The 27,184-nt window shown below is 41.3% G+C and overlaps 1 protein-coding gene across 2 annotated transcripts in view; it reads right to left on the bottom strand.

Moving 5' to 3' along the window:
• Positions 1 to 14,361: 14,361 nt before the first annotated feature.
• Positions 14,362 to 27,184, bottom strand: part of PTCH1 (patched 1) — a 69,120-nt gene continuing 56,297 nt past the window's right edge. For both annotated transcript variants that reach the window (XM_065655827.1, XM_065655828.1), the window contains 5 exons: positions 25,378 to 25,520; positions 22,342 to 22,441; positions 20,691 to 20,945; positions 19,102 to 19,630; positions 14,362 to 17,431 (listed from right to left, as the gene is read on the bottom strand). In XM_065655827.1, the coding sequence (XP_065511899.1) occupies positions 19,103 to 19,630; positions 20,691 to 20,945; positions 22,342 to 22,441; positions 25,378 to 25,520 (1,026 nt within the window). In that variant the 3' untranslated portion in view covers positions 14,362 to 17,431; position 19,102. The remainder of the gene's footprint in view (positions 17,432 to 19,101; positions 19,631 to 20,690; positions 20,946 to 22,341; positions 22,442 to 25,377; positions 25,521 to 27,184) is intronic.

Below are 27,184 nucleotides of genomic sequence, written 5' to 3'. Positions count from 1 at the left end.
TTGGATTTTTTTGCGTGTTGGAAGTCCGGTGGCAAACGTTTGCAGACTTTTGACATGTTTCCCCGGAAGACTGGTAAATGTCTACAAAATTCAGATCCTCTTGTCCAGGGCCAGAAGAGGGTAAGCTGATGCTTCTCGAGCCTATAGCCAGAAACACCAGCAATGAGACAACCCTAAAGGTGTCTAATTTCTCAGAGACATACTGAGAATATGCATCATCTTAGCCCTGCCTGTTACAAAATAGGCTATTTTCCCAGCAAAAAAATAATCTGCATACTTTTTTTCAGAACCCTGGGCTTGTAAATACTTTGGAGTCTTTTCTGAAGGAAGGTACTATGTGCATTTGACAATAATAGTATTTTCTCTGCTGACGGCTATTTACAGTCTAGGTTGTCATGTCGTTAAGCAGAAACAATCAAGGAACAGAGCATTTCCTAGGAATTAATGACTGGCTGGGCAGAGTTTAAAGCCTGAGGAACAGCCAGAGGCTATTAACTCCAGCTGGTCATTAAAAATCCTTCGGAAATACCTTGCTCTAAGGTCAGTTTTACTGTTAAAACAAATGTAGGCAGATGGATTTATTTCATGGGTTGCATTTTCAGTTGGTATGCACAGGGTTTTTCTGGAGAATTTACACCCTCTTAACATTAACCAGCCAATTACTTGAGTCACCTCTCAGCATTCCAGTCACACAGTTTTAATTATACTTATTATGAAAAATGGAAGCAGAGCACCCCGACAACTTTCAGATCAGTTTATCTGATTATCATTTCAGATCTCCTGGCAGACATGGGATATTTTTTGCCTACCAAAGAAACAAAAACACTGAAATGTGCATGTATTCACCAAGAACTAAATATTCCATCTTCTTTTCCTCATCATCTAGTATGTTTTCACAAAGACATGATCATTCAGAATACCAGCTGGCCAACAGGCCAAAATGAAAATTTAACACAGGCAGGATTTTATAGGCTCTAATAAGGGTCCATAAATTATAAATAATTCCATTTAAAACATCTTCTGGGGAGACAGTGTAGTAGCAAAAGAAGAATTCAAGAAAATACATTTGGAATCAATTTGGTGGAACAGAAAAGGAGCACTCAGTGGAAGTATTGTTGCTCCTGAGTGGGCACAGTTTGGAATAAACATTTGGTTTAAGCTCTACAAACTACCGAATAAATCTTGAAACTTCTGTGTCTAGTAGGTCATTTGTCTTTCAGAATGGCTGTCCATACAAGGCTTTGTATTTTTGTAATATTCTGACTTCAAAAAACAAAGCACAGTAAGAACATCATTGTTGAAATATTGCTATTGCTGCTGGGGAAAAGAAAGTTCTGGAAGTTTAGTAGAAATCATTATTTTTTACTGTTTTATACATTTGTACTATGGTAACACAAATAAGCCCAGGGACAGATAAAGCCGAAGCCTCTAATGCTGCCAGTTCTATAACATCTTAAGTCTTTAATGTCTCTACTGATTTTCAAACTTAAAGTCAGGTAGGTGACTTGCCTGGAGCTTCTGAGCCTGATTGGTGCATTAAACCAGTTCTGCTCCTGTCAAATGGCAGATTTTTATTCCACCAGAATTTAATTCACTGGGAGATTACCTTTGGGGGATGTGTCAGGGCTCTGGGGTTTGACTTCACCACTTTTAATAAGACAAAGGAAAGTGTCAACACATCCCTCTCAACTGCTGTTAGAGTCACTATCAGTAAACGGGGAAGTTTCTAAAGCCAGTCATCCTGCTGGGCAAACTATGTTTCAGCAGTAATTATTTTCTTAAGGTACTCAGAGCTGCAGAGCAAAAGATGATTCCAGCAATCCTGTCAACACCCTGTTGCACTACAAAATCTTATATCACTTCTGCTGGAATAACCTTGCAGTTACACGTGTGCTTTCCATACAAATATACACACATACACACCCCCATAGCTGTTCCACCCTATTTTAAGATTATTTCCACTGGCATATGGGTTTCTTTTATTCTCAAAAATGTTTCAGCACCTCAACAATGTGCACAGGTGTTACCTTAAGGCTTGTGAATATCCCAAACCTGACCTCCATTCAGCTTGGTAGGATACAGAGCAAGTCCTGCGGCACAAATCCTGCAAACAGTTACACATCTGCTTAATTGTACAGACTTAAGAGTCCTCTGAGAGTTAATCACTTAGTAAACGTTTGTAGGATTGAAGCTTAAGGGGTTTTTTATTGTAATATTTTATTAATATTACGCATGCAGGAATATGCTTTTATCCCCATGACTATACTGCCTGTTCAAATGTGAATTTTCCCTCTCAGCCACCACATTCTGATAGCAATAGCCAAATGCAATCCAGGAAGTCAGACTCCCAACCTGAATTCAAGGCACTCTAAGAAATGCAGGTTTCTCAAAAAAAAAAAAAAAAAAAAAAGTGCTTTCCTAGTTTAGGCTGAAATAGTTGCAAATGCTGCCTGTGGCTGGGCATGAATTATGGACTTTTATACACTGTTTGAAAGTCTGTGCTTTTAGTGTAAGAGACAGTGTGTATAAAACCAAATTTTGTCCTTCTAAATGTGCTTTCGAGATGAAACATCCACCCCTCCGACATTAACTGGATAAGTTGCAGCAGTTAGGGTGAAAGGATGCCAAGACTAAACTATTTACTTAAAGGATTCCAATTTGTCCAAGCACCAAATGGTTTAAGTCTCTCAACCAGATAATTAATAATAAAACCACCATTCCAAAACACAATTTAGCACCCCCGATATATACCCGAGTTTAGCAATATCTGATTGTCCAACATGTTGAATGTTGCTCTGAACAAAAATTTCTCACCAAATGGATAGCTTCAATCCTGAAATCCATATCGGACATTCAGAGGTACACTGGCAAACTATTTAAATGATTCTAGGTTTTAAACTGCAGCTTATCTTCCTGCAGACAAATACTTGAAAAGAAAACCCTTTGAAATTATTTTTGTTTTCACCGGGGTATTCCCAGAATTAACACTTCTTCGTCAGGTTTTAGGCAGATTTCTTACCTTGTGAGGATAGATAGATGTCACTCAGCTGGGTAGAAAGTGCGTTTTTCCTGAAGTGTACAGGTTGCATCAAAATTGAAGGAAACCTTCTTACAGCATTACACCTTATTATTTTTTTGTTTCTGCGTTACCTGACACATGCTTAGAGAACCAGACTCAAGTATCTCAGTACTTATGTGGATAGAAGGGGGAAATCTGGGCAAATGCAAGTAAAAATCCAAGTGAAAAACATAGGTGAACATATATAAGCAATATGGAGGTCCAGAACAGAATGCTGGAAACCAGAAGCAAACACAAATTTCTGTATTTTGATAAGAGAGATACAGCCACTGCAGAAGATTTCAGAAATCATAGACCTTAGTAAGCAACATCCACCTAATTCAGTTCACAATTCTGAAGTCAAGCCAATCAAAACAGTAGATGTTCACATGACAATGTCGTTAGATTGCATGAAGAATTAAACTAATCTATGCCTGAAGTTCCTAGGTTTTACTGCAATGCCAGAACTACTAACAAGGATGCCCAGAATTACAGTTTGGATGCACACCCACTAGAAAGATTAATTACTCAAGGTAGTATACACATCTCGGAGTCACCGCATTTAATGGGGAAAGCAGCACATCCTCCATCATAGGATTCCAAGTATACTTCTACTTATTCCCAGGGTCTTCCTCACATCCATTGTTATTTGATTTCATGTACCACAAAGATATTAGAGGGAACCTAACAGAGATGCTTTTGCGTAGACTCCTTGAATGTGTATAAATTACTACATACAGCAGCATACAAAGTTCTACATTTCATAGAGGCAATGTCTGCTTTCAGCAGCTTGCAAACAACATGCAAGTACAAATTCTGTGTGTTCTGGAGCGCTGTACATCACTGGCCCCCTGGCTATGACAATAAATTGTTTAAATGGGCATGTACATAGACATACCATTTTTATCACAGGCTGTGGGAAGGAGAACCAGTATTGTGGCTATGGTTCCGCTGACCCAGTGAACACCTTCTTTCAGCAACATGTTTTGCAGCATATATGAAGCACAAGAAGTAAATGCCTTACCAGAATACATGATCTAAAGACGTAGCTTTAGCATAAATCCTGCTGTCAGGTTTCTACATTTGCTTCAGCTCAGGTCAGCTCGTCTGATCTAGTTACAGAAAAATTCTTCCTCAGTGCCTCCTTCGGAACTACTAAACCTGGAACTTTCCTTCCGTGGAAAAGCAAAAGAGAATTAAAACCTTGATGAAGATATGGAAGAGATTTAAAATCAGGCTGAATTGTATGAAGCTGGGAGTCGTCATTTTTTTTATTAGTCTAAAAGATCACACTGCCGTTCCATTTATTGATTTTCTGCTTACAGGACCACTTGAAATCCATTTGTATTAAACAAGCAATAAGCCATTTAGAAAAATGTAATGATAACGAGTTAATCTCTGAAAGCACTGAGGTAACTAATCCAATAATGATAGTATAATTTTTTGTTTAATATCCTGTAAGAGACAGGTCACAAATCCATATTTTACATTGGAGTGGCAGAAGGGATCTTAATAAAAGGACCTCATTATGAAATATGCTTCAGCTCAAAACTCTCTGGAGAAAACGCTCTGACTCTGTGGTGCCATTTAAGAAGATCATATTGGATCAAAGGCTCACTAGGATATGGAGCGTCTGTTGTGGATGAAAGGCTTAGATTTTATCAGTTATTGTAAGATATAAAAGAATGGGAAAGGATTCATGGCACACAATAAATAAGATGTGTAGCCACTTTTAATTTTAAAACAGAGATTAAAGAACCCTTCAATATCAGTATTTTATGTAAATTACTAATATACATTATGATTTTCATATATTTTAAGTGACAATACAGCTACCTCTATGCTCCCAAAACCACAGCGCTGGGTAAGAGGCTGAAAACACAGAGCAGCAGTTAAACAGATGAACAAGTATCGAATTTAAGCCATGATTTACAGTGGTGAATGTTTCCAGAACCCACTTCCTTTGGAACAAAGCACAAAAAAAAAAAAAGAGAAAAAGGCTTTGATAGATCTTTCCTACCTCTGTTGGTTGGAACAAAGAGGCCAGCATCCAACAGAGAAACCATAGCCGAGTTCTCAGTGCTCCTGAAAACGTGGTGACCTATTTTGGTGCCTAAATAAAATTGTATGATCCCGGAGAGGGCCATAGAATAAACCAAAGCCAGAAGGCACTTGTAGGAGGGTGGAATTCCCCATCCGTTTGTCACAGTTCCACAGTGTCACTTCTCCTATTGTGGCTCTTTCCTGCTTGTTTTTAAGTGGTGTTTTGTTCTCAAAGCTTCAGAGAAACAAATGTTCAAGATGCTAAGTCAGTGAGAAGTATTCTTTGACTGTAGATGTGCATCTGTGAATCTGCATGCGGAATTTCTGAAGCTGATAAATATCTTTAACTACGTGGGTATTCTTTCCAAGGTTATACTCTTACTGACAGCCTATCACAAAATCTCATTTGCCTTTTAAAGTCCTTCTTTATAAAAAAGCTAAAAAATATTAAGTCATTCTTGAAAAAAGAACCTGCTTGTAGCCAAAACAGGGAAAAAAAATACAAAATGCGTTCTTCCCTGTTAGTGATGATAGTGTAGCAAAATTTTGAAAGAAAAGGATCTAAGACAATATTGGCCCCTCTTATATTTGGGGTTTTTTTCGTGTCACTGAGAATTATGAAAAAAATGACAGCAAAATGCACAAAGCTTCAACAGAAGCACATTTATAAGAGTATATACAGCCTCCAGTTTGCCAGCACAAGACTCCTCTCAGTTCTATGAACTGCACGTGCATTACTTATCCCTGTGATGGTGGTGCCTCCAAACAATGTCCTAATCTTTTGTAGTATTTATCATTATTATTGTAAGGTAGGACTCTTAAACATAATATTTGGACTGGACAGATCACAACTATTCTATGCATTTAATGAATATTTTACAAGGGTTGATTTCTTGTGACGAAAAGATAACTAGATAAAAGATAATTTTGGTGATGTCGTATTATATTTTAATTACAATTGCATTGTTTTCTGTCTGTTTTGTGCAGTATTTCGCTGCTCTGTCACAAAGTTCTATGACTATTTTAAGTTTTTTAATCTTTTAAAGTGCAGAAGCTGGTTGGTTTTTGTTTTTTTTTTTTTTGGTCAGCTCTGTGGCTTTCACTCACTTTTCTATACATTTTAGTTGAAAAACTCTCCATTTTCTAAACTAACCCCGGCTTCTTGTTCTCTCCAAGCCACCAGCCCACGCTCCCACCTCAGAAGTCTCCTGACCCTACTAACCCATCCTCTACTGGCTCAAGCCCCAGCCAAATCCCTGGCTTCCCAACACTTCCCAAATCTTCCTTGCACTGCCTGAACACAGAGATGAGCTTTCTTGCCCAGCTGCCATGACCGTACGAGGGAACGCTGCTGCCGCCGCCGCTGTCCACAATTTGACCCAGACGGCGCCCTTTCTGGCACTTTTCTCCCCATCTGCCACCCTCCCTCTGGCTTTTGCGGCCAGCCAAGCCCATTCGCTCGTTCCTTTCCTTTTGATCGGAGCGCAGGGACTGGAAAAGCCGTGGCGACTGCCAGACTCGCAGCTGTCCCGTAAGCGGCGGCTTCCTACGCGCCCCTGCTGCAGGGCTTCTGCGCAAGGGCTTCCAGAGGCTTTGCTCTTTTCACGTACTCGGCCCGTTCGGTGGCACGTGAGGAATAATACGGTGGTTATTAGGGGGATGTGTGTTCTCTGGAACAGGAAAAAAAAGCGTCTCCTGGGCCACAGCCCACTTCTGGGTCTGACACACAGTTTCGATGGGAAGAAGTCAAGCGTTAGTCCAAGCGTCCATGCAAAGAAGACCTTAAAGGGAAAGGTCCTCTTAGGCCAGAGAAAATGATTTTAAACGTCGCAGTGGAGTGTATTCAATTCAAAGCCTTATATTCTATTACATGTACATTAAGGAAGCTAACAAGGCCATTTCCAGTAAGTCAGTACCCTTCCACTCCGCTTAATCCTACTGGTGCTCTGAAGAAACGAACCAAAACAACGGGAGTGTGGAAAGGAGGTCTAGAGACTCCCATAGTCTGCAGGACAGGGCAGAAGAAAACTTTTTAGAAAGTGTCAGTGAAGCCAGACAACCAAGAAAACCCACTTGTCTGGAGTCTCTTCTTCTAAGCTTCCCTTCAGGAGTTTGCCAAACAACAAAAATTAAAGCAGAAACAGAAAATGAAGCAATATGCACCAGGAATTTCAGCCCCAAGAAAACTGTGAAACCTCAGGTGCAACTTCCTGCGTTTTGGAAGACTTTTCAAACACTTCCAGGACAAAAAAGCACATGCAAAAATATAAGTCTACCTGGTATTTATCTTGGACTCGGTGCTAGAATAACTTGCCAGTAGCAAATTCCACACACTGAAACCACAGTTCTTACTATACACTCGTGTGTTTCCCATCATACACACTCACATACACATAGACACACACACGCTGCATAGAAAAACATTGAAAAAGCCAGCATCAACATTATAAAAAATATCCCCCAAAGCAAGTTATCACCTCCCCTATGAGTAGGAACACTGGGCTCTTATGCTCAGCATGCAGGCACAGCCAAGCCCCCCTTGTCCAGCAGAGTGACACCCCTACTCATTTCACACAAACTTCAAATGCACCTTTTGAAGAAACTTTTTTGAGTCCTCCCACATGGGCTCAGGCATAGTTCTCTCCCATTTATTTTTCTGCTGTTTCCCTTTCACTTTCTACTGTACAGATCACTGGCTATTTTGCTTCTCTGTGTCTCAGCATCGCTTCACCCTGCATCTATGAAGGCAGCAAACAACCACCACACCACACACAGTGTGCAAACCAAGTCTCATCATCATTAGCAGTAAAACTCAAACTTTCTTATTAGTTTTTTTATCAGTTGCAGCACTCACATCCCATTTCTGCAACTACTTTAGTACTTACTTAATTTTTCCAGTTTGAACAGTCCCAGCTGCTCAGTGTGATTATGAAACAAAGGACTTAACATTCAAAGGATCAGAGCCTTTGTCACTTTTTTTTAGGAGAATCCTGAGTTTTCTGTAATACTACTTTTTTTCTGCTAAATGTGTCTGATATAAATGACTTGACTTTCAACAATGTAAAACTCTCAATTAGACTCATGTAAAACCTGAACCATGAAACAATTTGTGAAACATATGCACTAAGCAGAGAAGGAAAGCAAACAAAAAAGTCCCACAGGTAATAATTTTCCAGGGAACATAACCGAGTGTTTCATAAAGACGGACCCAATTTCAAAGTCTCCTCAAAGTAAAGAAGTTTCTCCTCGTATTCAGATGGAACCTCCTTTGCTTCAGTCTGTACCTGTTGCCCCTCATGCTATCACTGGGCACCACTGAAAGGGGTCTGGTCCTGTCCTCTTGACACCCACACTTGAGATATTCATGAAGACTGATGAGATCCCCTCTCAGCCTTTTCTTCTCCAGGCTGAACAGACCCAGCTCTGTCAGTCTCTCCTCATAAGGAAGATGCTGCAGGCCCCTAATCATCTCTGTAGCCCACTGCTGGATTCCGGTAATTCCTTCTCCTTAAACTGGGGAGCCCAGAACTGGATGCAGTACTCCAGATGCAGCCTCACCAGGGCAGAGTAGAGGGGGAGGAGAACCTCTCTCGACCTGCTGGTCACACTCTTCTTAATGCACCCCAGGATACCATTGGCCTTCTTGGCCACAAGGGCACATTGTTGACTCATGGTCAACCTGTTGTCCACCAGGACTCCCAGGTCCTTCTCTGCAGTGCTGCCTTCCAGCAGGTGTCCCCCTAACCTGTACTGGTGCATGGGTTATTCCTCCCCAGGTGCAGGACCCTACACTTGCCCTTGTTGAACTTCTTTAGGTTCTTCTCTGCCCAGTCCTCCAGCCTGTCCATGTCTCCCTGGATGGCAGCACAGCCTTCTGCTGTATCAGCCACTCCTCCCAGTTTGGTACCATCAGCAAACTTGCTGAGGCTGCGCACAGTCTCTTCGTCCAGGTCACTGATGAACAGGTTGAACAGGGCTGGACCCAGGACTGACTGCTGGGGAACCCCACTAACTACAGCCTCCAGCCAGGCTCTGCACCGCTGAAACCCCCGTACATTTTGTAGTCAATGACAGCAGAGGGACACCTCCACTGGGATGACTCGCTGTGTTATACACCGTGGGCTGAAGGAAGGGTATGAATAGCATAAGCAAGACCACACTTTTCACTGTACACTCCATGGACCTAACAGTGCAAAGATTAATACAAATGCAGGTTTACCTATGAGTAAGCCGACCAAAGACAATTTAAAAGCAATGTTTGCTTAAGGCTTTTAAACACCCTTGCTGACTCATGGCTTGTTCCCATCAGATTTGGCCAGAATTTCCATGCCAAATTTCACTAACAAAATGTTTAAAAGTTCTTAACAGTTAGACTAGACCAGACTAGACTAGAATATTTTCAGCTGGAAGGGACCTACAAAGAGCATCTAGTCCAACTGCCTGACCACTTCATGGCTGATCAAGGGTTAAAACATATTGTTAAGGGCATTGTCCAGATGAGCCTTTTTAAGGCACTGAGAGGTGTGTGACATCACCCACCTCTCTAGGAAGCCTGTGCCAGTGTTTGACCACCCTCTTGGTAAGGAAATGCTTCCTCATGTCCAGTCTAAACCTCTCCTGGCACAGCTTTGAACCCGTCCCACGCATCCCATGGCTGCATCCCAGGGAGAAGAGCTCAGCATCTCCCTCTCCACGTCCCCTCCTCAGGAAGCTGTGGAGAGAATGAGATTGTCCCTCAACTGCCTTTTCTCCAAACTAGAGAAGCCCAAATCCCTCAGCAGCTCCTCACAGTTCAGTTCATGCCTCCCAACCCTTGCACCAGCTTTGTTCCTCTCCTCTGGACACATTCAAGGACCTTCACATCCTGCTTAAGCTGTGGGCTTCCGAAGGAACCATAACCAACTAATGTGTAAATCGTCATTAGTTTGTGGGCTACCGATTCAAGGGACTGTAATGATTACTTTGGAGCATGACATTAGAGAACATCCATTGAAATGGGTTTAAATCCATCTACTATCTAATTAATTGGGAAATCTATTTATGAATGAGATTAAAGCTTTCTCAGATAACATACTTAAAAGCACTTTTTTCCCCTGTACATACACTTTTCCTCAAACTTATGCCCAAATGCCTGACAACAGCATAGGAATACAGAGTGAAAAGTTGAATTACCTAAATGGAGCAATGTTAAGTAACTTAAACAGAGGAGCTGGACACTAGAGCTTATGTATTGGTTAGTATTTTCATAAGTTATACGCTTAATAATTAGTTATATTCATACATAGGCCTTTTAAAGGGCTAAAAATAACTCAGTTTATAGTTCTGTTTCCTCACTTGATTCAATAGAGGCCAGACTGAATGAAATGCATGGCGTTCACAGAACTTATATGATGGATACTTTTGTTCCATTCATTCCGTTTCAGAAGAACTTTGTTCGGTTTTTTGCAAATTTTGAGAAGACAAGAGTGAACAGAAAGAGGCTCCCTCCCGCTTTTGCCAGGTAAAAAGCTCTATTCTGCTAATTCTAAGCTGAAAAGTTTTAGCTGTTACCTCAATAAAATGTATTGCTGCTTTTCTCTTTTGAGTGAGGTACATTCGACTCATCTGCAACACTTTTAGATGTCATCTGACAATTTGCGCAAGTGCTCCGCTAAGGTGTGTGATATGGTCTTTCCGGCCATTTAAAGTAGAACCTGCTAGTCTTCTAAAATGTTGCAAAATGGTGTAGAAGCCTCTTATATTGGCTACCAAAGTAAATGCTATTAAGTTAAAATAAATAGCCCACTTAAAATGATGGCATAATAGGGAAGCAATACAGTGAAAGAGGGTTTGAATTCTCTTACAGCAAGCACTAGTTATTTGGGGTGGAAGCTGTGAGTTTCCTATTTCCTCCAATTATTCTACTGAAATAAGGTACTCAAATCTTTTACCTTTGTTAGTCTTAATGACTACTAAAGTATCTGGTCCCTTGTTTAATAAGAAGAAATAACGCGTTTGGCTCAGAGACGTAAACTGTAGTTACAGATGGGTTACATGTTTGGTAACTAGGAAAAGGAAAATTGGCATTTTAACCTCAAAATTAGTAGTTTAAATCCAGCCATCTCAAAGGCGTACAGAGTCACACATACTTTCAATAAAGCCACTGCAGTGCGGGAGCAGCGCTCCGTGCTGACAGGCTCTCCTAAAGGAAGCTCCTTGCTTAAAATCCCTGCCAAGATCTGGCAGACCAGGGAGGTGCAACCTCTTGTCTTCCGGGCAAGACACAACATCTGTCATGAGGGAGAGAAAGAGGAAAAATTTCGCTTCATCCGAGTAACAAAAGCTGGAAAAAAGAAGCATGATAGCACCCTTTGAGTCCTTTCTGGTTACCAAATAACTCTTGTTTAATTCTTTTCCCTTCCTGTCTTCTTCAAAAGGCTAGGCAGAGATTCCTCCCTACAAGTCTATTTCCCAATGTAAACTTCGGAACAAAAAATCCAGGATTGTTAAACTGGACACAACCTGTAACAGAAAAATCAGTCTTACTGAGGCTTTGAAATACATTTGCCACACTATTCTTTCTGCCTCTCCTAAATCACATGGTGGAGCTCTCCCTCTTCCAGAGCACCCAGGGCCCCTCGCTGCTGCTGTAAATCACTTTTCAAACACTTCAGTGGTCTTTCCCCCTCCGGAGATCAGGAAACCCACCTAATTCACTCACCCATGAATGAAGCCTGGCCCCTGCTTCCCAGCCCTGCCTCTCCAGCCCAGGCAGACCCTCCCTTGCCTGGGAAGCAGCTTCCAACCCATCCCCTTCCTGGCTGCCAGGGCTCATGGCTTCGCTCCCCAGCAGGTTTCACAGCTGTGGAGCCCGTAGGCAGCCAGGGACCTGCAAAGTCAGCCCCGCTGCAAAGGTCTGAGGCTCAAGGGGTGGAAAGACCAGACAGAAAAGCCACGGGGTTTTTGCGCTCTGCTGTTGTCTGCACCGTGTGAACGTGACGTCCTAATTCAAAGTAGCTGGCTCAAAAGATCCAGCAACTCCTAACTGGCAGCTTGAGTTAAGCCTGGAAAGGAGCCTGGGAGGATGCTCTGATTAGCAAAGCAAATTAAAATCCATGCTGCCTTGTGTTCGGTGCTTCTTAGGGCAAGCTGTGTTATAGCACTTTCACTAATTCGAGGGAGAAACAATTTTCTCCATAGCAGCCTTACCCAACAGCAGTGGCAAGTGGGTATTGCTGCCGTGGCGGCAGAAGCACTAGTGACGCATGTAGTTACGGCTGTTAAACGAGGGTGGAAGTGTTCCTGAGAAAAGCTGTTGTAGAGTGGTGAGTGGCCTGGATGCCACTGCAGACACAAAAATCTCAGGAAGGGATTTCCTTTGCTTATCCAGAGGCAGAACGGTTTCTGCAGTACCAAATATACCAGGATAATTAATTAAACTTTTTTTTTTTTCCTCGGAGTACTGCTTCATTTTTGTGTTTAATTAGCTGCAATTAACCATGTAAAGTTAAACCGAGCATGTATTTTTTTAAGCCACTCAGTCTGGGTAGTGCAGTTTCCTGGCATGCATCCTGTTCTGGTGGTAAGGTTCGGCATGTCTGCAACAAAAAGGGCAAGAATGATTAAATGGAGTAGGGAAGTAGTAATTGTTCTCATTACTTGCAGCAGCCATTAAAAGTAATTACAATTTGGCAACGGTGGTTTTCAGATATAAACAGTCGGTGTCTCAGATGCTCATTGGGAGTGAAAGTTAACAAAAATGAAACACCTGTTCATACATCAGTGCTGCTGCAGTTTAGCAGCATCCAGCATTCCTGAAGCTGTTAAATACATGCATTATGCCAACAAAAATTTTGCCACATGTTTACTTAAGGCCTGAATAAACAGGGCCGATCTCTGACAAAAATCTGATTAAGGTCTTACCTGTAGTTAATACAACTGACAGCTAGAAGAGCCATTTATAGGAAATCTAAACATGACAAGTAATACAAGGTAAATAGCTACCATTGATGCAAAATTGAATTTTTGAAGAAAAATCCTGTGTTCTGACTGGCAGAACGTATTGGTTTATTCATGTGGTTTCCAGTGCTGTGAATGGAGCTGCTCCCATGAATGGCTGGGATGCAGGAGGCAAAGCCGGCGAGTTGAGCTAATGCAGGACTTCAGTGGCTGCTGTTCTCATGGGCTGTAGCCCACTACTAAGACCAGATCTGCCACCTGACTCAGTCTGGCGAGTCCCGGGGATCTGAAGGAGAGCATTTTCAGCAGCAAAAACCACCACACGCAGGAGTTCTGCAGTTCAAGTCCTTTAACTGTGTTTCCCTGTTTGCTGGTTAGACTTCCAGAAAACGTCGAAGTTGTATTTCCTCTGACCACAAAAACCAGAAGCTGAATTATAAATTATCCCAAGACATGTTTGGGCTTTTTATTTATTGAGAAATTTAGAAGGCTCATGAAAAAAATCACCTAAGGGTTGTAGGCTGAAGTGAAGGACTGTTGGCTCTGTGGCACCTCGGTGAATGCTCAGCAGAGGCTGTTTGCACAGGACAAACCACGTTGAGGTTTACAAGGCAGGTGACTTCAGGCAGATGTTGCTACCTGGAGCTTCCACCCCTGCTCGGCGGGACAGGGGGACCTGTGTCCCGGCTTGCAGGTGCTGCCACACGCCCCAGAAGGAGTTTTGCAAGAGTCTCTCTTCTTAGGGAGCACTGTCGTTTTCATAACTCCGCATTTATCTGCTTTTCGTTCCACGAAGTGGGAAAAAACAGACTATTTCTCTAATCCAATTTAGGGAGCAACCACAAAGATTGAAAAAGACGAAGAGTTTCCTCCCATTTCTAAGCAGAAATAACCTGTACATAAACTGCTTTATCCAAGGGCTAAATGTCTACACAAAATGCTTCGTTTAGAGTGAGAATGAAATGTATCATCCAGTCCTAAACCTATCACCTGAGACATAACAAAGGCATGGGCAACAGAATTAACAGACAAAAGCACCAGCGTATTACAATTTAGACAGGACTTTAGGAGTGGCTCCTGCTCCAAAATCTGGATCTCCCGAACATCCCACATACATGAAATTCATGCTTCAAATCAGAATGATTGCGTGGTTGTACCTGCACAGCTGACCATGAACCAGCATTCTATAAACAACCCAAACTGTAGCCAATAAGTTATAATATTTTTTTATTCATGTTAGAATTTCTATCAGTGTTTGAACATTAATATTTAGAGAGTTTGTACAATTTCCATTCGAAGTTTAAAATGAGAACCACATTAGATCACAAATGGTAACTAAAACACAGTTCAGAATTGTATGAATAGTCACACTCTCTTTCTCTCTTAACACTGTTAAACACTTTCTTTTCTGCCAGGGGGTTTACAAGGAAAACTGTGCACCGTAATCGTATCTCAGCAGTGTTCCAAAACATAATGGTATCATCATTACATATAAACTCTTTAAAAATATACTTCTGTCAAAAGACTTGATGACTACTATGTACACTACAAAAATAAATTTTCATATAAATAAATTATATGGCATAATTTTATCTTTGTAACTGAAATGACACAAACCCACTCCTACCCAAACAGGCAGGCAATGAGACCCAGTTTGAATATTTTTTTCCTTTTAACTCCTTATGCTAAAAGCTACGACGAGTCCTTAATGTAAATGTTATATACTCTTTCCTATTTAACATTAGTAAGCACTCTATACAAATAAAAATCCATTAAACAGTAAAAACATAGCTGTAATAGTGTTTCCAATAGAAATAAAATCCCTGCATCTTGTTTGTTATAAACTGGCATGACAAATACTGTAAGAAAACATTCTTATGATACAAAAATATAAATATCACCCATGATTAAAAAAGTTAAAAACCAAAACAAAACAAATGTTGCCAGCCACCGAGTTCTCCCCTTGCCAACGTGACTGTGGGAGGCGAAGGTCCCCGTTGTGCACGAAGCAGCAGACAGCTCACCCACACACGAGCAGGCAGGAGGACTCGGGCAGGGGCAGGTGGGAGGCACGGCGGCTGCCCTGGCCCCCTGCGTCCCTCCCGAGGAAGAGGAGGGAGCGCGGCAGCCGCAGGGATGGTGGCCGAGGTGTCAGTGGGAGCCCCACCGACCTCTGACAGCGGCGCGCACACGCTCGGCGGCCGGAGGGAGCTCCCAATTAGGATCATACGCTTCTGCTGCAGACTTCGTACGATCAGAGGTCACTATGCTGCTAGTGCTAAATCGGGGCCCCTCGCCTTTTTGTCATTTCGAGTTTTCATGTCAGACAGTGAACTGGACCAGTGGGCAGCTGCGACATTAACCCTTCGTGTGCACCGGAACAGCAGCTCGTGTGTCACAGCAATGACAACAGGCTCTCACCACCTGCTCTTTGAGCGTTCACATTGGAGATCTGTAAACAAGTGCCTCATATCAAAGTGTTTTCAAGTGAGCAAAAAAGGCATGGAAATTTGTGCATTCTAATTATCCCCATTTGTTATGCTGGCAAGGTCTGTGGGCAAAGATAGGCTCCCTGAAGCCACTGGAGAAAAACACCTTCCCATCAAAGAACTGGCCACTGCTGTTCAGGCATCATACTTAAAGAAAATCCCCACCAGTGCTGTGTTTAGAAACTGAATATTGGTTGTGTTTGTTTGGCTCTGAATACACAACTGAACATCTACCTGCACTAAAAAACAGCTTGGAGAAGGGCAGAAAAAAGATGAAGAAAGAAGAAGGCAGAGAGATTGAAAACTTTTGTTCCATTATTTTAAATTAAAGTTCTCCTTTCTTAGGGTTTGTTTCCAACTGGAACACAGATTGTAGTGTTTTTTTCAGACCCTTCACCTGCAACAATCCCCTTTAGTTTAAAAATAATAATACAAAAAGCTAAATTAGTTTCGCAAAGAGATCCCAGTTTAGCTGTTTTAAATAAAAGTGCCAATGCAGCATGGGAAAATACAAACGACAGAGAAAAAACACCCCAGGCCATATCTGTCATTATAGTCCTGGACCAATCAGAAAGCCATTTATATTTTAAAAGTGAAAACAGAATTTCTTTATCCTTCCATTTGAACTTTATCACTATTAACTTCCTTCCTGCCATGAAAATAATGAGACCAAAGATACTGCTTTCAATTCTGAGCTGTGGCTCATCAAACAGCTCAATTACCCAGCTTCTAATGCCACTCACAGTTAAACAGTATCAACACCAAAGTAAGGCATATGCTCATTGAATTTCTATAACCACCAGCACCTCTCAATATCCAGCACCTTTGGAAGTGAAAAAATAATGGTTATAGTGTCTGCACTTACCTGGCACCTTTTGCAAAAAAAAATAATCAAAGCACTATACAAACAGTAATTAAGCCTCACAACATTCCTGGGAGGTAGGTAAGTGTAATGGTACCCATTTTATGGAATGAGAAACTGAGGCAGGGGCTGTCAAGCGACTTGACCCAAGTCATGTGAACCAAGTCATTAAGAGTGTGGGAAACTGAACCACAATCCCAAACTCTGACTTCCTGTCTTCTATTTTAGTTGGGCCTTTGATGATGGCAGTCTATGGTATACGTTGGTAAACACCAACACAGTTTTCACTAGTGCCTACTAACAGGGAAAGCCAGACTCATGTCAGCATCAGTGGGTTTCTAAGCCCACTAAGTGTTACCATACAGCAAAAGAGAAACTACAGTACACCAAGAACATACAGACAAAAGCATGCACGCTTCCAGAGGCACACATGGATACACACAGCAAAACAAAACCTGCACATAGCTAAATCTATTTAAGCCTCCCAGATTAACTTGCTTTTCTTCATATCTGCTTATTTTAAAAATTATCACGCATAGCGTGTTTGAAAGTTAACAGTAACATTTCATACTACCACAGGGTTGTGATATGCAAATTTAAAATATTTTAAACAGACATGTACCTTTAAAAAAATCCTATTACATAAGCAATATTTGCATAGAATTATACAAGTAAATTATACAATATTTAAGCAGCAGCAACTTATGCTGAAATTTAGAACTAGATTAAGCTTAGTTGTGGCACAGAGATCAATGTACAAAAAGTACAAAGCGCACACAATATTGTCCCCATTCTATTGCCCAGAGGCAAATGACTCCAGATTATACTACTTTACATTGTTCATTTGTATATTACATATGTGTACATCTTTTAAATACGTAAAGAAATATTTAACAAAATAATACAATAGGTTACAGTAACAGAGAACTGTTGTCCTGATGCAGCATGTCCTTTTCTACAACTTCAAGCAGTTCTTCTCTTCAAGCAGTTCTGGAAATACAGTTTTCCATCTTTGGCCTCTTCTTTGCTTCAGTTATTACCCTTTACAAATAAAGAAAGAAGAAAAACAAACATTCATTAAAGTTCAAGAAAAACAAATAAATCAAGTTAATCCAAAACTCATTTCATGATTCTTGTGGCTACAGTTCGCAGTCAGGAAACATGGGCTCTGCTTTCACCTAAGTCATAAATTTTGCAGTAAAGAAATACTGATGCCAAATAAAAAAACGAGGATGCTTTAATTTCTGAGTTCCCAGCTTTAGATACCTGCGACGAATTTAGTCAAAACCAATGAACACTTCAAGGAGAAATACACTACATCGAACAGTGCACACAGTTAAGAATCTCATATCACCATGCCATTCAGCTTGAAAAAGCCAAGCACCAGTACTTCCCTACTCTGAGGATACTTACTTGCCGTATTTCTAGACTGCGAGGCTGAAGGCATTCATGTCTACTTGCACTTTGAGATGTTTGCAGAGACTTTTTATAAACTGGAAGGCAATTTCATTATGAGTCATCAAAAAAGTTCCATCGAAACTCTGCGTGTGTGTGTGAAGGTGCATGCGCATGCATACATCTAAAATAGTTCTACAAGCACAATAAAAGGGTTTGCTCTGGTCAAACTAGTGTCTGTCACTGAAAAGCTCTGAAAAGCAAAGGCAGAAAACAGGGATCCACAGCTAAGTAACTGTTTTAACACTTCCTCTTTTCCCCAAAAAGAGAAAAACAGTTAAAATAGTGAGAAATGTTTTTTCAGGTACAAGCTCCCAAAAGCTATCAGGGTGAAATCTCAGTTTCTCCCCTTCACTGTATTCCCTACAAATTTAATTGAAAACTTCCAAGTAAACAAACAGCTTTATTCTTCCCCAAACATCTGCTAAAATATCCTCTCTGCTCTAAAGAGCACAGTTTCCTGCAACGTTCTCTCACAAGCCTGAAGATAGACAAGGATTTAGGTATCAAGTCTGACAAGGGTGTACCTGTTGCCCTGCTAGGTCAGCTCTACCCTTCACAGATCTGCAACAGCCACTGCAGCTTGCCCCTGGCAAGGGAGAGATTGGCCCAAGGACTCCTTCAGCACATGAGTTCGCTGGGTGGGTCTCTGAAAGCCCCAAAAAGCGCAGGGACACTCCACCACGCAGCAGTACACTAGGCATGGTGAGACCTTGCCACCTCTCACTCGGCCTGTTGTCCACAGGGATTCAGTCCCCACTATGCCTTCAAATTCTTTCACAGAGTTTTACTCAAGACAGTACAACTCAGAGTAGCTGGCAATTTTACACTCCCCTAGGCAACGTCATTCTGCATGATGTTTTAGAATGTGCCTGATTCAAGGAACAGAAGACAGGACTATCAAAAATAAATGCAGTTGCACAGCTTTGAAGATGTTACAGAACATCTCTGCTTCATTTTCCTCATCTGGTAAGCTGGGATTGTACCAGGTACTTACCCACTTTGCAAGGCTCTTGGAAGTAGCTCATGTCTGAACCCACTGTAACTTCTTAGCGCTGGAAAGTACTATCTTATCCAACCTGATTTCTAGTGCAAAATGCACTATATTCATAGTCAGCAGATTTGAGATGATTAGGGACCAATAAGTAAACCTACCTGAAGGAAAGGTACCTCAGAGAAATTTTGTCTTTCACCTTTCTTTCGATCACACCATTGCCTGGCACAGGCAAGGGTTGCAGCTACAGGAGAGGACCTACCTTACTGTGAGCTGTTGCCAGGTATCCTTTCCTCACATTCAACATCTTGCAGTTCTATAACTTCTACTTTAGAATTTCTTCTTTCACATCGCACATTAAAAGGCACGTGGGGGTCCTCAAATGGCCCATGGTCAGCTTCACGGTATCCCTCGTAGGATGGAAAGCTCCCTCCCCGAGAGCTGTGGCTGTGCACAGCAGGGTGGACAGCAACAGTCACTGAAGCTGAGGCAGTCACAGTAGTGATGGGCTGGCAGTACGCTGGTCCTGCGGCGCCCGCGGCGCCGAATGCCGGGCTTCTCATGTTGTGAGAACGTGCCCTGTGGCCCAAGCGATCCCTATTGCCGGGTCCTGAATGCCCTTCAGTAGAAATTTCAAAAGCGTCCCTGCGAGGGCGATAAGGAGGTGGCCGCGGGCCTTCCCTTGCTTCCCGTTTGGGTTGTCTGCCCTGACGCGACGCCTGCTGCGTGCTGGACTCCGGGTTCAATTGTGATCTGGGACTTGACTGATACCTTGTCTCTGGCTGAACCACCTGAAAGAGAGATGCATGGTTATGCCTCTCACAAAGCGAGGCAAACAAATACTACGCTCCCTTATATTTTATGCTGAGAACAATTATAATAATGCTGTCGTGGCTCTAACTTCACAAAGGTAATGTTCTGGAGTCTGGTAATATTTGCTTTTTCCAGATAGTCATTATCTGAAGTTATTAAAACCTGGAAACCATGCCCTCAGAAAAACACAGGATGACAGCTGAAAATATTATTGTAAAATTCCTACATACTGGTCCCTCTTTTCAAAGGGATGGGTAACAAGCACTTGATCTTAACTCATTCAGCAAGCAGAATTGTTGCAAAAAGCTCTATTCCATGCAGGGTTCATACACAGGATGTTAGTAGGGTAGTTTGTATAGACTGTAGGAATCTGTTTTCTGATTTCTGTAAAAAGCGTGAAGCACAGCGGCCACATCAGTCAACAAACCGTGACCAACTTCAAATGTGGCTGTGCTTGTACCTATTTCTAGGCCTCTGCTGAACAAAACCAGATCCACATTGCAGCTCAGCATGCAGCATCAGCAGGGGTAGGAGACAGAGCTTTTTCACTTTCCTTTGAAATCGCAGTTATGCCAACCCAGTAGCAAGATGCAATAGGCCCAAGATTTGGTACAACCCTGAAACTGTTCTCTTCTGGCTCTATGAAACCTTTTTCCCCAAAATAAGCTGTCAAAGTGAGGCATATAAGATGGTGATCCACAAGAAGTTGTGTGGAAGAGGTCTTTTAATCTCTCTGATCTCTAAGAACAGTCAACAAACAGACCGAGAGCTCTCTCTTGTGGCTGATGTCAATACGATGCAATAGCAATTACACATGCCAAAGACCTCTGCTTTCATACCATCATTTTACCCCCGACTTGATTCTAAAGGAGAGGATGAGGAAAGCCTTCACTCCCTGCTTACAAGTCTTGGCACAAAGTCACAAAGCATTACCAGCCAGAAAAATGAAAAAGGTTTCCACAAAAATAAATAGATTTAAATTTAAAAAACCCAAACACTCTTCTTGCTCTCCTGGCAGTCAATATACGAGCTACTTACAGTGGATCTCGCAAAGACAGGATTCTCAGTGGCTTCCACTATAACTTGATGGACTGGTGCCCCAGAGCCTTGGGTGGCCTCATACTGATGAAGCTCTTCACTGATGCCCGACACTGTGGTTTGAGAGCTGTACTCTGAATCAGAGGAATCTGACCCATTATTTGTGTGCCCGGGTGGCAGCGCAAACCTCACGATGCTGGGGGGCGGCTCAGGAGATGGTGTGGGCAATCTGTTTCGTCCATTGGCTGGAGAAATCTGATAATGACAATGCATTCAATAACTTTCAATTAGCATTACCCTTTTAATCATTAGTGCTTGAGACTGATGTTCTTCTGCCAAATGCACCCTCCCACACCACAAGGAAGCTTAGAACCAGTTTTCTGATGAACATTTATACTGAACTGAAAAAATAAAGGAAAGAAAGAGACACAGGATCTCCATCTGTGCACATGCATGTAAACAGGATCACCTAGATTCTTCTGGGTATCACTGTCTCAGGAAGTCCATGTATGTGTGTGCGCACAGGTGTGCATGCACTTGCACTTAAAAATATAAAAACAGTACGTGGACTTCCATCCTCTTTCAGCTTACATTAACAGTGATTTCATAAAATCACCACAAATGTGTATGTATAGCATGGTACAGTGTCTATTTGCAAAGAGAGATGGACACACACACAACAGTGATACAAGTGACAATAACACGCACAAACATATTGCTTGAGTACAGGACAGGACATGTATACTGTTAGGAATATATAAGATGACACACTTGTCAAAACTGTTTTACTAATACTAAATAATAAATACCTCTGAAATATTACTAGTGCTGTATATGTACCTTGTGTTTTATTCTTGTAAACTCACGGACACATACAAACAAGAAGCACAGCAGACATTCTACTAATATGTGATAAAGATAGCCCTATGTAACACAGTAATTTTGTTAACTACAGAGTAGGTAATGAATAATGATCAACCAAATACAAATTTGGTATCTGTGAATCCTTTTTCGCTGGACTTTGGCTTTATACTGTAAAGTCATCAACATCAAAGTGAAGCCTTCCACCCATCAAAAATGTTGCTTGAGCCAAGAGCACGCTGCACGGAAGGGCAACTGGCCAGGGGGGACCTCCTGGCAGACCGGTCATGGTTATCAAGGCGTGGTCTGTGGACCACCACTGGTGTATGTTGGTCCACACAGGCCTTCCTGGTGGTCTGCTCAGTTCAATATTTTGAGGAAAGCAAAAGAGGCAGTGAGGTAGGAAAGAAGAAGGAATGTGTACAAAACGAACCGTCTTTTGTGAAATACTGGGGGAAATCCCTATTTTACGGACTGGTCTGCATATTACATTATGCTTTTAAAAGCATAAGCAACCCTACACTTGTGTCAAGCTTGCTGACTGCAGCCTCTAAACAATACTTACAAAACCACTTAAAAAATATAGCAGAAGAATATCAGCTAAATAACAGCACATTTAATAAAGATGAAAAAAACCCCACCTAGAGCAAGAAACTGAAAAACTAAAAATCCAGGGGAATTTAAAACATAAACAGTTTCTAAAAAAGGGAGGTTATTGGGGCAGGGGGGGTGGGTAGAGCAGAGTGGAGAGATAGCATTATTTCTTCTGTTCACCATTAATTTTACTGACCTCAGGGTATGGTCCAAAGAATGAAAGAAGAACAGGAAGCAGCACCAATCCATTGAGAACTCCCAGAATGGTTAAGATTGCCAAAACAGCAAAGAAATACCTGAAGTGCCGTTTAAGAGGTTTGGGAGAGAGAATAGCCGCAAATATTGTTAGAAATAAGGGATTACAAAATACTCCTAAATATGTTAAAACAATACATATACTACAATAAATCTAAAATGTTACTAACATAGTACTAAATAAATATATCACTTTCCATATATAGATATAGGGGTTTTTACCTTGTGAATTAGAGAAGCTACATTCCACAACCCAAAGTGTTAGTTGATAAAGGGAAGAAAAAAATTACATTTGTTAATTTCCCAGAATCTGGAAGCATGTAATGTTATTTATGAATGTGTTACACAAACACAAAAATATGGAATGTGCAGTGAATAGCTGAATGGATTGAAAGCACAAATACAATGAAAAGGGGCCCCCATTAGTGAAAACCCAGCAGAAGCAAACAAATGAAGTGAAGGGTGTAGAATTTAAACAATTTAGCCTAGGAGGAAAAGAAGCCCTCTTCTCCCAGCAGCTAATCCACTGTGAAATGCTTCTGCATCTTACAGCAGAATCTCTAATTAAATCTCCAGTGTATCAGGTAAGGGTTTCCCTTGCTGTTCATTAATCACAACTTTCCGCCTAGAATTCTGTGAGTTCCAGTTTTACCAAATAGCTCGAATCGCAACCTTTTTACAACACAGGAACCTGCTTTCTGCAAAGAAAATGCTGCCCATTCTATAGCAAGCTTCAGCATTGTACTGAGTAAGAGCACTCCACAATGGCAGAGCTGCATTGCAGGCTAATCTTTTGTTGAACAATTTAGCATCTCTGAATACTCTTGTTTTGCGTCAGCCAATTCAAACATAAAGGCTGAAGCACTATGGAAGAAGAGGAAAGTGCACAAGTGGTTGTCCTTTCCCACCACTGAGGGCTAAGGTCTGGGATCCTTCATGAATACCAAGGTAAACTTGTCAGTAAAAGGAAAGCCTTGCTAGTTGGTATTCGGCACAGCTGGGGCTCAGACTAAACTTAAGGCTGCATTGTAACTAATGATTTCAAGGACTCAGACTTGGTAAATTCCTGGAGAAGGCAAAGGAGAAGAACGGAGGGCAAGTTTGCTCCTAATGGGTCTGCTGATTACATTGTCTAGCTGGCAACAAACTTCACTGCCTCGCTGTTTTCACATTTGATCAAATATATCGGGACTCCTGTAAAACTGCAAATATCCTGCTGTTGTAAACATCTGGGAATTTCTGATCTGCATTAGCAAAAATCAGCAAGCCAATCTACTCTACTAACATAAACCACCAGAATTTTATATTGGGACAGAGATCAACAACAGGCATTAAAAACATTTGCATCTCATCCATCTAACGCTAGGATAAACAGGAGGATTATAGCTATGACCACTTGGTGTATACAATGTCTCTTAATTTACTTAATCTTCCACATTGTTGGACTAATCTATCGCTTTCCGGAAGTTTGGGATCTTCTTCACCCACTATAACAATGCTAAGGCTCCCATAGTTTATTTTATTTTCTTTTTAAACAAGGCACACTAAAGTCAGATTATGCTAGCAAATGAGAAACTGATGGCCAAAAAAAGTAAAATAACGTGAGTTTAAAAGTTCATTTTATAAACTGAGAGAACATCCCACCCAAATTTGGTGTGGAGGGCTGCTACAATCTTCCATTTGCTATGACACAAAAACATGCTTGCCAAAATCTCGTCTGTTAAGTAGGAAAGTAGCACACCAAATGTACTCCTATAAATTTAGGTTAAATCTGTAAGTAATCTATATGTCAAAGTGTTCCAAGTCTTACGAGATCTGGTCCTAAAAGAGTAATTCTATCTCATTTCTTCAACAACAATAAAGTAAAAAATATTGACTTGAGGAAGACAAGTTCTATTTCAGGACATGTAATATCTGTATAGTAATAATCCTCATGCAGGTTTCATGAGGTCTAACTGCAAACTGCTTGCTTTCTTCAAATCTCTTACATATATAAACAACAAATCTTGATGAGATTTAGCAACCATTCTCTCAGTTCCTGCCTCTGACATTTTGTTGTTCTTATTGTCAAATGCATGTCAGCTAACTCTAGTTATCTATCCAGGTTATGTCTACCTATGTAGTTAAGTCATCTTGCAGAACATTTTTATTTGGCCCAGTTCTACCTCAGTTCCATTTTACAGCTTGGATTTTTTTTTTTTTAATGCATGTTTGCCACAAAGAACCTGTGTTACTTCTAAGATTAGCCTTTTTGCAGAGCTCCACAGGTTGTTTGGAATAGAATAGAATCTGTTTCACTGCACTTCTCAAATTCCTCTCAACTAAAAACTTGCTTTCCTCTCATACTTGACTAATTCACATTCTTAATTATATTCACAAGAAAGAGTCTGCCTGTTGAGTTTGGAACAGAAGGGCCTTCAGGCTTTGCTTTACAAAATTTTAATATGAAGTTCTGTGTTCATACTTATGGCTCCCCAGCTCCCAAACAGGGATTTTTTCCCTCTCCGTGTTATACGTCGCTGTATACCTCATGTAACGAATAGAAGTCACTTGCAGCACAGTTGCAGTGTGTTTGTGGGTTCATGTGTCCTTTACACAAAAATTGTTGTGCATAGAAGACATCTGGAGGACCTGAAGGCTAAAGGTCAAATGCAGCTAATACCAGACAATACTAGATGCTTTGAATTGAACGAAACCCAGAATTAGCAAACTTTGCTAAAGAGGGCCACTTTTGTGTTCCTTCACGCTGGGTGTCAGATTTTCCTGGAACAGATTTTAATACCAGCAATGGAAACATTACTGCGTCTAGCATGTAACAAGGAGTTAATAAAACAGAGGGAAAGCAGGACCATGATGTAAGCATGCTTGACACACCATGCATAGTAATAAAATGACAGATACGCTGAAGTGACTAAAAATTAAAAGCATACTTATTTTTATTTTAAAAAGAAAGTCAAGACACACACAAATGCTTTACCTGACAATAAAATCAAACTCCGATCCTGCGAGCATTAACACTCCAAGCAGAGTGGACATGGCCCCATCCAGCACTGGTGCAAACATGTGTTCCAGTGCAAGGACAGCCCTATGGTTCCTGTCTCCTATGGCAGTTAAAAATGCCTGTAAAACAATGAAATGCATTTCACTGGACAGCCGGATACGACCTTCCAAACAGCCTCTCTCATAGCATGCACAGTTTTCCACCAGTTATTTACTGCAAACTGTAGTTTATGAAAGTATCTCTACAGCTGGCTAACCTTCAAGAGAAGGCCTGATTCTGCAGCCATACCACAAACCTGTTGTTGAAGTCACACAACCAAAGCAGGCACTGATTACAGATTCAGACCATATGAATAATTTTGGAAACAATGCCTGCTTGTGTGAGTAGGCTTTTGTCTCCAGCTTTGTTTATGTCCACCTTCAAACAATTCATTTCATGGTTAAAGCACTTCAGGTGTCAAAATTGTAGGGCTACTCCTCTCGCTCTTGTGGGGCCATGGTTTCCATGACTGTCAGAAAAGTTTGCTGTAAAACCAGCCAATACTGATGCAGGCTTTCCCATGCACTTGCCACAGACCAGGGACTGGTAGCCTCAGTTTGGGTACACAGTGACACCCGTGGCTCACTGACACATCGGGTCCTTTTGTCCCTGTACATGGAATTGTCCATTGGTACAGTATGTTTCTTCTCCCTGGTCCGAAGCCCCAGACCATCAGATGTTACACACAGTAAGCACCCAAATGATGGAAATTTGTCAGCATACTCAGAGGACTGGTATGGAGTAACACTAGACTGAAACACTTCCGTTTCACTCCAAATTAATTGTTTTGCAGCCTCTACTACTTCAAAACTAGCAAGCCTACACATTTAAAATTGCCTCAGGAATAGTGCTGAACACAGTGTCTGAGCAACAATATTGGTGAACTGTCCTCCTTGCTCCAACTTGTTAGTGAACAAGCTGTACCAAGAACACACAAACACTGTTGTTTCATATGAATTTGTCTTCTCTGTACACCACTTAACGGTTTAAGATGACAAGAACATAGATGATCTTCTTCCTATGATTTATAAGGGCTCTCTTTGGTGAATTCTCTACTGCCTACTAAGATTTGAGTTCAAGCACCTATCTTCCTCTTGGCCCTGGAATGTCTCTCCTCTCTAGTGTCTTATTTTCACTTATCTGTCAAATCTGGGGTAAAATCAGTCAACACATTAAAAAGTTATTTAGCAGGACAAGCAGACCAAAAATGGGTACATGTGGAGTAAGATTCCCAAACCTCACTTCCATAGGTAGTGAAACCATGTAGTATTAATCTTTTGTGTTGGATTAAAAGTCATCTACCAAAAATGAACGTAACCAGGACATTTTACATTCTCATAAACAGATAAAGAATCCCCCTCAGGGTAAAGGCGGCTGTCAATGAGATCACTCACATTAATGGGAGCTATGGGATCTGATCCACAAACATATTTGCAAGTTATATAAACTTATGTACATGTGTGTAATTAAAGGATGCATAATACAAGAGTCTACTGTCAATTCAGAATTTATTTGCAAAATCAGAAAAATGAGGTCACAATTCACAAGTGATAGCAGAGAACTGAGCCACAAGTGGATTGCAAACCACTCTTAAACAAGTCCAATTAAGTTCTGTATCAACAGTTACAGCATTGCCTTTTTTTGTTTATGCAACACTGGTTTGACTGTTTATATGCAGAAAGTTCTGCGAAGGTTAGTGCTGCTGCTATCATCTGAAGTCTACTAGGCATTCCTTTATTTAAAG

Source organism: Caloenas nicobarica, chromosome Z (assembly GCF_036013445.1).
Source record: "Caloenas nicobarica isolate bCalNic1 chromosome Z, bCalNic1.hap1, whole genome shotgun sequence".
In the NCBI taxonomy this organism is placed as follows: Eukaryota; Metazoa; Chordata; class Aves; order Columbiformes; family Columbidae; genus Caloenas; species Caloenas nicobarica.
The sequence above is the reverse complement of the archived record's forward strand: the minus strand, read 5'-3'. Positions and strand labels throughout refer to the sequence as shown.